Raw genomic sequence first — 16500 nt, 5'->3', positions numbered from 1 at the left:
CTTTCCTGTAAGTATTTTTCTTTAGTCTGAAGGTGATTATTAGGAATTTGGTGCTTTCTGGTGGGCATGGCCAGACTGGCTAAAATGGTTGCAAGTGTGACAAAAAATATTATATAAAATTTGTGACAATAATTTCAAATATAGTCTCCATTAGTGGCAGTCTGCAAAAATTTGTCCATATGCAATTTTATCAGATGTCATCTCGTTAGAGTGCAAACCAACGACAAGCGCAGATTTAGGCCCTTTCCCAAATGACACACTTAATATGCACTTGCGGTCTTGTCTCGTGCACATGTCCATTAAGTCCACAAGACCTGCAGCAGACTTCTATCCTGACAGTCAAAGTGACATTACGTCACGAAAGTGTGGACTCAGAGGAAGATTGCGAGTCAAGACGTCCAATTCATAAACGCATGACTCTTTTGAACCGGTTCTTTTTAATAAGTCATTGATTCAAAAAACAGTTTGGGGTTAGCAGTTAGTAGTTTGAGTCAGACTCAGTCAGAGAATCATTCAGAGCTCTGAAGTGATTCCTTCACTGAACTGCGAATCATGTGACCTTACATGGCACAAAATCAAAATCACCAATGGTGATAGCATCAAATGAGAGATAAATCAGAATAAATTACTGATCTGTAATTCATCAACTAAAAAAGTCTTTTGGCTCTTTTAATTTTAGACTCCCTGGCCATTTTTGTAGTTTAGTACTTGGTGTGGCCTTTTTTTGTCCGGCTCTAGGTAGGGCACCCGTTGAGTGCCCTTCATACTATCAAATTATTTTTCAGTTTGTAAACCCGAAATTCACGCTGAGCTCAGTTTTTTGTTACCCCTCCTCTGCTGAATGAAATGTTCGTTATGTGCCTCGACAAGTTGGAGGAAGACTATTAATTGTTTTCGACGTTCCTCTTCACCCAGAGCGTCGACATCTTTCAGCACTGGCCTCGAGGCCACCTTGTTACACACTTAACTACTTGTATTCTCATAGTGTTTTTCTCTCTCTTCCTCTGTTGAGAGTTACTCATTTCATCACCGCTGAGGAAGAATGCACGTCACTTTGCTTGCTTTGCCTTGGCCTTTTTTCTCGTAAATACTGCGGGCTAGGTTTGTACAATGCGATAAACCGCAGGCGTCTGTAGTTATGGTTATGATTTATGAGTAGTGTCTACATACCACAAAACGATACACTTAGATAATGAAAATTGTTACAGAGCACGAACCATCTGCAGGTGGATTGGCACTGTGTAGTTTAGAAAATAATAGTGTAAACCTTAACAATTTGGTTGTTGTGAGTAAAAATGAAGCTTTCAATGTCATTATAGCTGTCAGCTGCCCTTTTGTTTATGATTCTGCTGAAAACAAGTCTGCTGATAAAAATAGACTGTCAGTAAGTCAGAGCATGGGTATCTAATTGGAGATGTATTCTGCTGCTGTTTGAGAATAGCTGGGTTTTAAGAGTTAGTGACATCAATAGGAATCTCTTTAATTCGACCTGGCTGTCCCTCAAACTCCCACCTGTAGGTTATGCTATGAAAGCGGCCTGCAAAAAATGTTTAACCATAATTTGTTCACTCTCCCTCATTCTCTTTGTTTTTCTTAAACGTCTGGACATTCAACGGCAATAACGCTCCAGCTTTGCTTCCCCCTGTTTCTCTAAAGAACACATTATTTCTTGGTCTTTATTAACACTCCATAATTCTTTAAAGGGGGTCGGGCGGGTGGGGGGTGCAGTAGAAAACCATCCTCCCTTGAGGTTTATTGCTTAAAGCGAGCATGGCTCTTTCCCAGGATAAGAGATTTAACTAAGCAGAGAGGAATTTGGGCCAGAACTCATAAAATAAGTATTTGTGTACAAGAGAAAGAGTTAGTACTTTATTTCCAAGTCTTTGTCATTAATGACTTTAACAAATGTGAAGTGGAGAGTGAATGGAGATGCAGTGTAGGGTCTTCAAAGATAGCCTCTAATTATTTATCCAGGATATCCCGCTGAAGAATTAGAGTGAAGAAATAACTTTCACAGAATGGTTTCACTGGGACACCCTTTAATCCCCCTTGTTTGTGCGAGCGTGCTTGCCTTTGCGCCGGTATTAGATCCTCAGTAACTATTTGAATACTCAGGGCCAGGGCAGGACATGTAGTATATCTCGTCTTCTCCCTCCCCGTTACTGCTTTCCGACTCCTGAACCCTGAACAGCTGTCGCCCTCTTCGCTCAAGTTTCCTCCGTAGTCTGCCCTCCCATGCCATCCAGAAGGATCGTATCGCGCTCCTTGGGTTTAAACGTTTAACAAAACACCAGGCCTCACCGTGACTCCTCTGCCTGGCAGCCTTCAAGCCTTTCAGTGTTTCTGTGCAACCTTTGCTAGCCTGTAACTCTTAGTGCCCTGGCATGCCAGTTATTGGAACGTTTGTGAGTTTTACACTTATTGACACAGAGTGTTAAGCTCAAGAGTAAGCCTGCCTCTTCTTGCACTATGATTCTCGTCACTTTTGGGACACCTGATAGCTTGGATTTGTTTCAGCAGTGCACTAAAAGGGTGTCTGCACCTTTAAGAATGCCCTACTTGGGTTATTTGGCAAATTCCAGGTGCTGTCTCTCCCATCGCTCTGTTTTACCAGGTGCAGGACTGGGTCATTACTGAGGTATTTGTTTTCCAGATTAGTTAAAAAGGCCTTGGATTAGAGGTGGGTTATACAAACTCTATTCATCCTGCCTGATGCTGATTCTTTGGTTCAAGATCAGGTGTTTAGCACATAGTCGAAGAGCATATTGTGGCATTACCCTGCAGGGTGAAAAAATATAAGGGTCTTATATAGGTCTCAAATCCTGAAATGTACAGCTCTGGAAAACCAATCCAGTGTCATAATGCTGTGTGCAGCTGAAGTCCCTCTCTCAAGCATTTACATGGAGCTTCAGCGATTATGATAATGAACAGTTTTATCATCACCCTTACAATCAATAATGCGGCTTTTTAAGGTTTAATATTTCAATGGTATTGATCATCTTAACAACCGTGTTTGCGGTCGACTTGCCTTAACTGCAGCCTCAGTGAGAGGAGAGATGAAACAGTGAGGGTACATGTGAGTGGGGGAGATGTTTGGACAGCAGGAAGTTGAGGAGGAAGTGATTGAGGAAGGACGGAGAGGGAGTTGGCTGACTCCTTATAGCAGATGAAATGTAATATGTCTTATTTGTAAAATAAATCAGTGGTGTCATAAAGGAGTCAGAGGGAAGCATAGTGGTGGTGGTCTCATTATTTAGATGCTGACAGAACTCAATCTCTTTATCTGACCCAGTCAACTACCCTCTTTTTCACAAGACAGATAAGCGTGGTGCTTAAAAAAAAAAAAAAAAACTCTGTAGTTTGCATATTTCTCTTCTAACCTTCCACACTCACGTTTATGTTTTCTCTATCTGTCTGTCTGTCTCATTCTGTCTCTCTCCCTCACGAGAGAGGAGAGAGCCGCTTCCTTGAGCTATTAATAGAGGAGATTTGATAATTAATGAAAATGAAAGCCTTTGGGCCTGGCTGGCTTTGACACACACACACACACACACACACACACACACACACACACACACACACACACACACACACACACACACACACATTTACCTTGCCATCTAAATGGTGACTTATCCTTGACTTCCATGGTTTTTAAATGACTGATCTCTTACTAATCCTAAGGTTAAATATAGTATTACATTTCTATATCCTAACCCTAACCAACAGCAAAGTTATGATTAAAAATATATATTATTTGCTTTATTTAATATTATAGTTTAGCAAATAATTAAATAACACATTTGCCCCAAAGTAATTTTTACAAAAAGTTATAAAAAAAAACACATTATAATTTTATAAATATAATATGTAATATATTTTAAAATTGTATGTAATTTGCAAGTATTTTTGTGATATATTGCAAATTAAATTATTCAAATAAATTATCATAAATACATGTATGTGTGTTTAAATGTTTAAATTTTTTTGTATGTTGTCTGACCAACTCTTGAACTCCCTTTGAACATGCAAGTTTGAAGTTTTTTAGTTTTTCTTTATTTAAAAAAATCCCTCTGTTGCGTTTACAGTGAGCATGTCTTAAACATGTCTTCAGTATGCGTCAGGAGAAAACATCCTGTAAATAATTGTTTGTTCGAATTGATCTCTTTCACAAATGCAAAGTGTACAGGCAGGCACATGAAGACAACATTCTTCACGATAGGTAAACAGGCAAATGCTCTCTCTCTCTCTATATCTCTCACTCTCTCTTTCTGAGAAGTAACTAGGCTCTCTCCACTCCTCCCTCCTGTGTTGTGGAGCATGCTGTGCGCTTCAATGTGCCTGGGGGTGAATGGAGGGCTTTTTGCAGCACGAACATGATCACCCATCTCTGATTATACATCAATACCTTTATCCCTGGGATAATTTATGCACTTACAAAACACAAAGCTTTATCTGAACCAACCACTGGGGAAGGTGGAGGCAAATAATGTGCTATTACTTTCCTGTAAGATTTGTTAAGAGGAGAGAGGGAGAAAGACAGCATGCAGGGTCCGAAACAATAAGACATTTTCCTGTTTTATAAACACCTAATTCATATTCAAATTATTATTATTAATTGAATATGGTTCATATTTATATGGGTATTTATTCGTTGGATATTTTGATATCCAAGATTTTCTAGCGAAAAACACACAGTCTTTGCATACGATGAAGAAACGAGTGGCTGTTGGGCAAATGGAAGCGCTTACCAAAAACAACAGTGAGCGGAGAATCTCCAACAGTATGCATTTTTAATAGGGGAATGTGGATATGTTGAGTGTGGTATTAGTTCAGTGGCTGCGAGTGGGCTGGTGTGAAGCTCATTTGTACTCCCGGCCCCATTTCTCCGCCAGCCCCCCATGCTGCCTGCTAATTGGCAGGAGACTGGGAGCTTCCTGCTGCGTGTTCGCCACTTTCCCCTCACTCTACCACCCCACCAGCTCTTTTTGCCAGCTTTCCCCTTCGAACTGAGTAATTAACCCACAGCTAATTAACCACTTCTAATTACACGAGGAGCCTGTTTCTTTTGCACTCACCAAAAGTGATGAGACACTTTGCCGGCGCACGGATTCCCCTTCAGCTGCCTTTGAAACCGCTCCAGATTTCATCGGCTGAATAAATGCCGCTAAAGGCAGCCTGAAGTTGCATCACACGCCTTGTCAGGAAAACATTTTTTATGCTCCCTTTGTTTTGCTACATTGATTGCGTTTACAGATCTTATGCTGTTACCCGAGAGCGAAAATTATCACCAAGATTCAGTTTCAGCGCCTAGAACAGAGAACGCTATTGATACCTCGGAATCAATTCGTTTGTGTTCAGGCCAGATACCAATTAGTAACAGATGAGTTTGCAGATGTTTACTGTTACATTAAGTCACAGAGGAGCACCTCCTATTTCCACAACCAACATAATCTATTAACCAGTGCCAGCGTGCAGGTAGAGCACTCCGGCCTGACACACTAATGGCTGTGGCTTTGGGAGAGATGCATGCTGGGAACCGGCATTTAGTTCCGTTTTCAGCGCTGTGTTGGCAGTACAGCTGTGCGCAGTAGCAGCAAATAGCTGTGCTCTCATCTCTTACCGACAGCCAAGCTGTACTGATCTCTCTTTCTCTCTCTATCGCTTTTCCTCCCTCTCTCCACAGCCTCAGTCTCATCACAGCCACTGCTATTTCTGTTGCACAGACTGATAGCTTGAACTAAAGATCATTGATTTTACGGGAAGCTGTGTTTACAGCCAGAGTGCCATCGACCTGAGGTGACTTTTTGCCTTCTGACGCAGCAACTCCTCTGAAGTGTCGCTGTGTCTACATTAAACGTTCAGGACAAGGAAAAGAAGGTGGAGGAATTTTTCAGTCCTCTCTGTTTACCTTTGCTCACTAATAAAGCTGAATTTGAATAAATGCTGATTGAAAATACCCAGTGTGGAACTTCTGCAGAAGTGCTTTTGAATTATACGAGTCATGGCATTCAATCACTGATGTCACTATTAATCATTTAGCAAATGAGACAATATTTTTTTTTATTGAATTGACATAATTTTTTTAAATAAATGCTTATATAGCAATAAATGCAGGGTTAATTATTTGTGGTGCATAAGTGTTTTTAAACCTCTACCGCTTTCTTGGCCAGAAATATGATGCATTATCATATTATACTATTATTATATTTATTATATCCTTTATTATACAGTAATTCACTTTAAATCAACAACAAACACATAGTATTCATAATATTTATTATTTATTTATTGAATAACTATATTTACTTTGATTTTGATTTATTTGCTTTGATTGGCTGAGACATATGATGGGAGGAGAATATTACATTATAAAAAAATAGGAGTAAAGAGCACTGCTGCAGAACCTACTTAATCTACCTCATTGTCCTTATATAAATATATAATGAGTTATGCGCACATGTATTCAACTACACGTGTCATCCACATATTGACACAATATTTTGAGAGCACTGATATATCTTTTTTTTTACTGACATTTCTGTAATGTTACAATACATTACAGTGCCTTTACTAAAGAAGAATAGTGTACTTGACACCTGAACTTAGCATTAAGATTGACAATACAGTAGTGGGGTGAACGGTTTCCTACATATATTTGCAATTCAATTGGCCATACTTCAAAGATTAAGCTTTCTCACCTAGCTTTAATGAATACATCCCCTTTTGCAAAATCAGAGGGCCCTCCCTGCTTTATCAATAGGAACCTTTCCTTCCCATATCTTCCTGTAACTTGCCTAGCATTTATGCCATTGATTTTTCAATAAGCGCCCTAACCCTGTTGTGGCCAGCCTGTGCGATGGCTAGATCTGGCGGGAAATGGGAAAAGAAAAGCAAGGCCTGCTGCAGACCACAGGGAGGTGATGATGAAGCCTTTTTCTTCCACTGATATTCTCTGGAAGGATACGTTATTTATGTATTGAGGGGTGCTGGATGTGGGGCGTGAGGGTCAGGCCGCAGCCCATGGCCGTTCTCAGCTGGGGCCGAGCAGGAGTTAATTCCCCAGGAGAGGAGAGGGAGCACTGGGCCTCTGGAGGCCTGTCCCCTGGGCAGGTGATTGTGCGTGTGTATAATCAGACGGCTCCTTAGCCTTTAATTCCCTTCTTGCTTAGCCAGTAAATCCCACCAAATGAAAGGACCCATAAATAAAAACTTATCTCAATTTCTATCCCCTCTAAATGACAACCAGACCAGCTTCTAACAGCTTTCTTTATGTACTGTGCTTTTTTTAATCGTTAAAAACCTTATCTACTTTGTTTGGCTGATTAAAAGGGAATGTTTTCTTTTCTGCCTAATTTGAGTTGAGACGAGTTTCTATGTGCCTCTGAGAAACCCTTAAAGTCCTGCCCCATGCCTTAATAGAGCAGACTGTTAAAGATGATGCCTTCATGACAGAATGTATAGGATATCAAGGAAAAAAAGATTTTATACATATATTTATGGTGTGTTTGACTTATCTGCTGTGCCATTACATATTTTAGCCAAAGGCTCATGTACAGGGTGAGAAGAAAGCTTAATACTCATTTCCTGTTGTTAACTGAGTATGCGTCTGCTTGTCTGTATGAGCCTTCGTTAGTGCAGTAAGATTAAAGATTCCCTTCTTCAAACAGGTGTTGCTTCGGAAGTAAACCTTGAGCGGACAAACTACATTATATCTGCCCGCCCATCTGCGACTGGCAGACTCCAGACAATCCTATTGCACATCAGTAACCACTGTGGGTTATTGAATTAGACCATCTCCATTTTAAAGGGCAATCCTGTTTTCAGTAAGCAGCAGACGCGCCCAGACGGCTTGGGCCGCCACTCTCTAGCACTGTTCAATTCTTTAAAGGAAGCCATCTCATTTGCGTTAAATGAAAAGCGTATCATAGCAGATTTTCAGGAATGACCATTTGTGAGTCATAATCTTTAAACTGTTTATGTTTAACAGTTTAAGTAGTTCTCTGCTCCATCTATTATATACAATCCCATAATGCTGCAGCAGCATTGAGTTTATTTGAGGACTCCTTCTAGGATTTAAGCTTATTGTTGTTGATTGACTTAATTCTTTTGTACTGGAATGATGGAGAAGCACTTTAACTTGGCATTAACCATTTACAACTCTCAGAGTATTTAATCTTTATGTTTTAGTCAATAACAACCTCATTATTTATATTGGGTGTTTGTTTAATTAGACGAAATACACATTATTGTTCTGTTTCATGTTTCATTATTGTTAAAATGATATGGAATTAAACCACCATAATTAACTTACATATATATGGGCATTGTTTGCAGGCTGTGCATGCACACATTGTGATTTGGATGGGTGGGGGAGGGGTGGGTGACTCTGTGTGTTGGAGTTGAGGGGTGTCGAATTTTCATCAGACATTCATGAAGAGGGAATCAAACATTATCAATCTCACCAGCCAAACGCTCTCATGTTAATACATTAGGTGGGGGTGGGGCCACAGACAGTGTCTGATCACTTCTGAAATTTGCATCCCTAAGTAAATAAGTAAATAAATCAAGTACAGGCAGTGAATGTGCTAATCAGGCAAGACACGGTGGTTAGCGTGCTGCCGGGAAACTTTGCTCATGTAATATTCAGCAATGGAGGGTGAAAGGGCAGGCCAGAGTTATTGGTTTCAGTCCGGTTGCCCCCTTTAATCAATGCTGCCTGCATCCCTTTATTAAAATTATTAGCTCAGCAGTATCTCTCACTATCATTTTATCTCCTTTATCGCCTGCTTGAAATTGTGGCGTGCTCATGGCTCTTTCCTTGCTCGGGGCAGCACTACCCTCAGAAAGTTCAGCTCCCATTTATTTTTTCAGAGGCAGAGGAGTGTTTGAATCCAGGCTAAGTGTGGAAGTTATTGGATACTAGATTTATATACTGCATTTGGAGTACCAACATTGCTGTTAAATTTAAGGCTTTAAAAATAATATAAACCAATCTTTTTGTGTATGTTGTGCATGTCTTGCTGTAAAAATCCTATACACATCAACTAAATGCATCTTATTCCCATGTTCTATTCATGCAGTGTGTTCTGTGTGTGGGATCTCTCTATAATGGAGGTCCTAAAACAGCGTGGCTAATATATTTTTGTAACCTTCAGTTCTTTCTGTGGGTGTGAGATGGATCATGTGCTGATGGCGGGTTTCACTGTGTCTAATTAGCAGCACAATGGGGCTTTTTTATCCATTAAGTTATTCTGTTACTGTGTTTCTCAGACCCAACGTTAATTAAAAAAAAAGAAGAAAAAAATGTATGCAGGATTTAGAACATAGCAGACTCTGGGTGTTGTGTGTAAGGTCTAGATAAAAGATGGTAACTGGCTGATATGACAGGATAAAGCATTTGAGCTGCCTTATTAGTGCTTGTCTGAGATATTGTTTAAGTACCTAATCTAACCTAATGAGCACTCTGTCATTTTCCACCATTATATCTCACACTTTTGTTTCTCATCTAATCTACTATACTGCTCCCCGCTCTCTATCACTCTATATATGTACATTGCTTCACCATTTATCAAGATGCTTCTTATGGCTCTTTAAATGTTCAGCATCGCAGGACTGAAAATTAGCTTGAATAGAAACAATGAAAGGAAAATATTAAAGGTGTCTATTATGTACTTTTTTTACTTTCTGAGACATTTTATGTTTCAAGCAGTGTGTTAATCCTGTCTCTTTTTCTCTTTTCTCATCAGGCCTGGATGCGATGAATGCCTCATGTAGGCTTCAGCATGGAAAGCTGTGAGTCTCCCGTGGTTTCTGGGACAGACGATGGACTTGGCTCCTCTGCCACCTCCCAGCAGCAGCACCATCCACAACCCTGGAACGATCACCCTAACGCACAGGTCCCACCATTCAACCAGCCCCCGTCCTTGGAGCCCCTGTCTCTCTCTGCATCCCACTCAGCCCAGCTACGTAATCCCAGTACACCCTGCGAGGCTGTGAGAGAGCAGCAGAGGCAAAAACAGGCTCCCAGTGATAACTCCACTACCAGACGGCTGCACCCCAAAAGAGAGGGGTTAGAGGAGGAACAGGAGGGAGTGAGCTGTGGAGAGGAGGACGAAGATTTGGAAGACTTGGATGAAATGGAGATAGACAGCTGTTTTCCTAGTCTGCAGCCCTTCCCTGGTGTACCTATGGTGCCAAGTGGAGGGGGTATGCCCATGCTCATGCGGCAACAGCCCTCCCATCGGAGGGGTGCCACAGAGAGTGGGAGCGAAGAAGGAGAGGAAGAGGAGGAAGAGGAAAGTAGTGATGTGGAAAACCTGGCTGGAGAGATAGTATACCAGCCTGATGGCTCTGCCTACATTGTGGAAAGTCTCAGCCAGCTGATCCAAAGCGATGGGAGCATGGAACCAGGCCTGCTCCCCTCAAACTCTCTCCCCAGTGGGGGAAAGACAGGGGAGGCGGCTGGGACCTCTTCTTCAGTGTACCCTCAGATCATCAACACGTTCCATATAGCCTCGTCTTTCGGAAAATGGTTCGGCTCCTCAGACCAAGGTTTCCCCAATACCTCAACCCTGGCAGGCCTCAGTCCTGTCCTGCACAGTTTCCGCGTCTTTGATGTGCGGCACAAAAGCAACAAAGATTACCTGAACAGCGATGGGTCTGCCAAGAAGTCCTGTGTATCCAAAGATGTTCCCAACAACGTGGATTTCTCCAAATTTGACGGCCTGGCCCTTTATGGCAAAGGCAAGCCCATCCTCATGTGTTTCCTCTGCAAGTTGTCTTTTGGCTACGCACGCTCCTTTGTCACTCATGCGGTCCATGACCATCGCATGACCCTGTGTGAGGATGAGCGCAGGCTTTTAGGCGACAAGCATGCATCAGCCATTATACAGGGCATCGGGAAAGACAAAGAGCCACTCGTTAGCTTCCTAGAACCAAAAAATAAGAACTCTCCTTCACCGCCTACCCTGGTACCCATAAATTCAGGCCAGAGCTTCTATGGCACGTTCAGTGGGGTTCATTTAGAAGGGGGCAGCAGTAGTGAAGGAGGTGAGAGCCTCCTCAACAAAGACTCTGACTCGGGTCTCCAGCAACAAGCCCTCCTCACATTGGGGGGCCTTGGCAGCCCCAAACCATCTTCCCTTACGTCAACCCAAGGCCCAGCCAAAGACTCCAACACTCTGTCCAAGCCACAGGGTAGGAGAACAGAGGGGTCTGTGGGGAAAGAGGGGACTCATAGAAGGGAGGATGGGGATGCAGAAACCTGTGAAAGAAAGGCTCTCCTTCACAGTGAGGAGATGGCCTCAGAGGAAGAGGATGAGCTTCTTTTAGAAGAAGAAGATGAAGAGATAGAGGATGAAGGCACTGTGGTGGCCTGTAGTGGAAGTAGCAGCAGCGGTGGCGGATTTGTGGGGGAACCGGCTGTCTCAAACCAAAGCATTTCCAAATCTCCTTTATTAATGCCTAGTAGCGCTCTCCAGCCTTCTGCTTGTCTCTCTGCAGCCAGCCCTGCACTTAGCAGCAAAGCCTCTGCTTCCATGTCATCCTCTTCTATCAGAGGGTCAGAGGATGGGATGGCTGCAGACGGTGGAGGGAGGACCTCAGAACTCCCTCTGAGCTTTAACTGCCAGGGGTCTACAGTCCCCCCGGCAATGGCGGCAGTCGCCAGCAGAGGGGGTGAGGAGGATGGGGCTGCATGCTCCACTGCAAGCACGTCCTCCCCTTTAGCCTCCAATGCTGCTGCTGAGGAAAGTGCCAATCGAGATAGTGCCACAGCTCCTGAACCAAATGAATGCTCAGCAGAGGGAGATGAGGACAACGGTGCCCTCCTCCACCACCACCACCACCTTCACCACCATCACCACCCACACCCTTCGCCCAATGCCCACATACACCTCCATCACACAGCTGCTTGTGATATGTCAGGACTGAGTGAATGCACCCAGAACCATGGGGCTGGGGGCAGTGGAGGGAGTGGGGTGGAGTGCCCAAAGTGTGATACTGTCCTAGGGTCCTCTCGCTCATTGGGTGGCCATATGACCATGATGCACTCGCGGAATTCGTGCAAGACACTGAAGTGTCCAAAGTGCAACTGGCACTACAAATACCAGCAAACCTTGGAGGCCCACATGAAGGAGAAACACCCTGACTCTGGAGGCTCTTGTATGTACTGCAGCAGTGGGCAAAGTCACCCCCGCCTTGCCCGTGGGGAGAGCTACACTTGTGGCTACAAGCCCTTCCGCTGTGAGGTTTGCAACTATTCCACTACCACCAAAGGCAACCTAAGCATCCATATGCAGTCTGACAAGCATCTTAACAACATGCAGACGTTACAAAATGGAGGAACTATTCCAACCGCTGGTGAACAGGTGTATGGGCATGCGCCAGGTGGGGTGGTACCTGTGTCTTCTGCTACCCAGGCCAGCAGCCATCATCCTAGTCACCACCATCATCCAGCCCAGTCCTCCACCCACATGGCAGGGCCCTGTGGTGCCCCTTCACCTACCAAGCCAAAAAGCAAGCCCACCTGGCGGTGTGAAGTGTGTGACTATGAGACAAATGTAGCACGTAACCTGCGCATCCACATGACAAGTGAGAAACACATGCACAACATGATGCTGCTTCAGCAGAACATGACCCAAATGCAGCATGGCCGGCTTGGTCTAGGGGCCATGCCTTCACCCTCCGAGGCTGAGCTGTACCAATACTACTTGACCCAAAACATGAGCCTGCCACCAGGCCTTAAGATGGAGCCCTCTGGAGCTGATGCCCAGTACTTGCTCGGCGGTTTTCATCTGGACCCCAACATGGCAGCTCTGGCCCCAGCACTAGGTGAGTTTAAAGAGTTACAATTAACACATTGCAGTTCATGTGGGTTCAATGGGATCACTGTCTCTGTTTTTAACTATTTATCTGTAATTTTTTGCACACAAATAAGAGCCTTTCCTGTGTACTTGGTTACAATTGAAACTATTAAAAATGTATCTTATTTGGGCGACATTTCCTTTTTCGGTTATATTTCTATTTCATTCCCGCATGTAGAATTTGTAAACTCACTCTTGCTACATTTTTATCTCCACCTCTACTAACACACAGCTACAAACACTTTATTTCCCCAAGCTGACAGCTCTCTGTCTTTGCCTGTTGCCTTCAGGCACACCTTCCTTGTTTAACATGCACTCACTCTCTGAAACAACTGTTAAAAAGGTGTGTGAGGGAAGCTAAGAGTAAAAAATAAAGAAGAGGCACAAATAAGGCTGCTTTGTATTTGAAGGACAGCAAGTGTCAGTATGCAGATAGATAGGGGCCACTCAGCCAATAGTGTAGAAAATGAATTGTATGTGGTGGGAAAGAAGTCATTATGCTTTATGAATGGTTCACTCTTCCATCTTTAACTAACATGAGTAACGTCACTGAGGTGAAATATTTAACTTCTTGTAAAGCATAATGAAAAAGTCAATCACAGCATTTTCAGTACAATGTAGCTTTCTTGAGATAAAGGCATGACACAGACATCATGCTAAGTCTAATATCCGAGACAAGAAAAACTGTGTTTGTGTAAAGGCTGACACATTAAAAAAATTATAAAATAATAATAATAAACATATCTGGTGCATTGGAAGCAGAGAGAGAATGCGGTTTTAATGTATTCAAGTTAGTGTATCCTAGCCTTGCTGATTTCAGCTTCCACAACAGACACAGGCACACAGAGAAAAACAGTGAGTGAGCAAGTGGGAAAGACAGGCACACGCATATTCTTAACACTCAAGCTTCAGTTTATTTTTCGCATCCTCTGTGTCATTCTATCTGGGTCACTTTCGCTGGGAAATTCCCCCTTTTGCTGCCCCTGTGTTTCTCGTGAAAGATAGTGTGACGGAGTAGACTGGGGCCGAGGGAGTGTTCCTTATGGTCCTGTCCTCTAGGCTCCTACTAAACATCACGGTTTTCATGTTAATACTATACAGCTACCACTGCATGTATAGTATTATACATGCAGCTAATTGCTTTTGTAATTGCAGCTACATACTGTACCATAGTAAAAAAAAAAGGGGGGGGGGGGGGGGATAAAAGGGCCTAGTGAGGGTAATTCAGCAGCATAGTGGAGAATTTGGCATTCCAGCTACAAGCCCAAAATTTGCACAGACTTGTTTCAAACTGTTGCCAGTTCAAAGACACAAACAGGAATCGATTGCCATGACTAATATATATATATATATATTTTTTTTTTTTCTCCCTCTGCTAGCCATTTGTTTGGTTTTCCAGTGAGGGAATGTTCAATTAACATTTCACAGGGAAGAAATGACAGGGCATAAGAAATTACAAAACATTATAAAATGTTCATTTCATAAACAATCTGGAATGTTCAGTGCACTTTCATTTATTTAAAATATTTAGATGTGTGCATAGAAGTGACAAATTACATCTCTGGACTTTTAGATTAACGGTAACAGTGTTCTCCTTAACATTTTCCCTCTCTACTCAAACATTGATATTGATTGACACAAGCAAAATATTCTAAATATTACAAGTTCATTACAAGACATGTTTAAGAGATTATGAATTCTGAACATAACCTACAGATTTACAGGTGTTTACATGAGAGGTTTATGGAAAGAAATTAAAATGGCTTTCATTGTCAGAGGTCTCTCTGTCCCTGCATTAAAAGCTGAAGGTAATGGTGAAATGAGCAGGCTGCATGCTGCCCCAATAAATAAAAGGAGCTGCTGGAATTCATTTAGTGTAAAGCCATACTGGTTCAGCGGGTGCGCTCAGTCTGGGCAGTGACAGATTGAAGATCAGCGAACTGAGGAAACAGCTTCTATGCATCTCTTGTCTCCAAATCTCAGCCTCTAGCCTCTTCCCCAAGCTGTTCTTAGATGCCTTGTGCTTCTGTTTTTGAATATCTAATTTCTTTGGCTCCTACACCTTCTTTTCATTCCTTAAAAATACATGAATTCATAAATTTGCAGACGCTCCGAGCAGGAGGGTGTTTGCATTGATTTCCAATCAGAGGTGAAAGAACCAGTTCAACAATGACGATCTAATTTTTATATTATTATTTTTCGGAAAAAAGGCCTGTAGTTGATTTACAGTAATGTGTACTGGGAACTCTTTAGATCGCCAGTAATGATTGAATAACTTTATTTTTTGAGCCTCTCCTCACAGCCTCTGGAGTTGATTTAATGGCAGGGATATGAAAGTGCAGGACTGTGTAAATCCACACCTCCACTCTCTCTTTTCTTACTCTTTCTCTGAGCTCATAGTAAAGGATAATCTTGATTTAACAAAATTATGTAAATAAATACACACATGCACATTATCCTAGAAAGAAAATCCACTTTGACAGGAAAGACAAACATGACTCTTTGTTAAAAGGCTACGCTATGCACCTTTTCCCTGTTTCTTGAGGAAGTTTAAATGAGTGGAGAAAATCAACACAGAGTAAATGCCCAACCCTCACTGTTACCTTTTGACTGTTCATTGATCGCTTTTTGTATCTTCTACTTTCAGTTGGAGGGGACATTGCCATGGATGTACGCCTGGGTGGAGGACAGCTGGTCTCAGAGGAACTGATGACTTTGGGTGAAAGCCTATCCCAGACCAGCGACCCCTCCCTCAAACTCTTCCAATGTGCTGTGTGCAACCGCTTCACTACCGACAACCTGGAGATACTGGGCCTGCACATGAGCGCCGAGCGCTCACTGCCAGAGGAGGAGTGGAGAGCGGTGGTGGGCGACTCACACCAGTGCAAGCTGTGCCACTACACCACGCAGCTCAAGGCCAACTTCCAGCTGCACTGCAAGACTGACAAGCATGTACAGAAGTACCAGCTGGTGGCACACATCAAAGAGGGTGGCAAGGGCAATGAGTGGCGCCTCAAGTGCGTGGCCATTGGCAACCCTGTGCACCTCAAATGTAATGCCTGCGACTACTACACCAACAGCCTGGAAAAACTGAGGATGCACACGGTCAACTCCCGCCATGAGGCCAGTCTCAAACTGTACAAGGTGAGTGACTCTGGTAGTCCTATACTAACCAAGCACCATACTTACAAGTTTCGAGTCATTTTTCTGTCTATACTGAAAGCAAAAATGCTGATCAAAACTGCAATCTCACAACAAAAAAAAAAAAAAAAAAAATTGGTTCCAATAAGATTTCACTGTGGGTGGAGCTACCCAGTACAACACAACATCAAAATGCCTCATAGCTTGTTTTGGGAGGTTAGGACAGAAACTCTGATCAACATGGAAGAGGGTAGCATCTTTCTGGTTAGGACACAATGTTACACTATCCACAGGTTTTAAACACCTCTAGTCTACTGTACGACTGAATCGACCAGCACTCTCCGTCTCTACCGTCGACTATGAGTGATGGCCCAGTGCAGTATATTAAGGCCTAATGCGCATGCAATGAAGAGGGGAGAACAGGGGCACTTAGAGGGAGGGAGGAACATGGCAGGTCGGTAGGGTGGGGAGAAGGGCAGCTGATGAAATTGCT

General features: G+C 42.9%; 1 protein-coding gene across 4 annotated transcripts in view; it reads left to right on the top strand.

Annotated features, from left to right (window-relative positions):
- Positions 1-16500, top strand: part of zfhx3b (zinc finger homeobox 3b) — a 150432-nt gene that overhangs the window by 45379 nt on the left and 88553 nt on the right. For 3 of the 4 annotated variants that reach the window (XM_082161297.1, XM_082161294.1, XM_082161295.1), the window contains exons 2-3: positions 9750-12834; positions 15514-16010. In XM_082161297.1, the coding sequence (XP_082017423.1) occupies positions 9765-12834; positions 15514-16010 (3567 nt within the window). In that variant the 5' untranslated portion in view covers positions 9750-9764. Of the gene's footprint in view, positions 1-8445; positions 9661-9749; positions 12835-15513; positions 16011-16500 lie in introns of those variants that run through there. The other variant, XM_082161296.1, reaches the window with a different exon arrangement.

This window comes from Leuciscus leuciscus (assembly GCF_965113295.1).
Source record: "Leuciscus leuciscus genome assembly, chromosome: 2".
In the NCBI taxonomy this organism is placed as follows: domain Eukaryota; kingdom Metazoa; phylum Chordata; class Actinopteri; order Cypriniformes; family Leuciscidae; genus Leuciscus; species Leuciscus leuciscus.
Note: the sequence above shows the minus strand (reverse complement) of the source record. Positions and strands in the feature narration are given on the sequence as shown.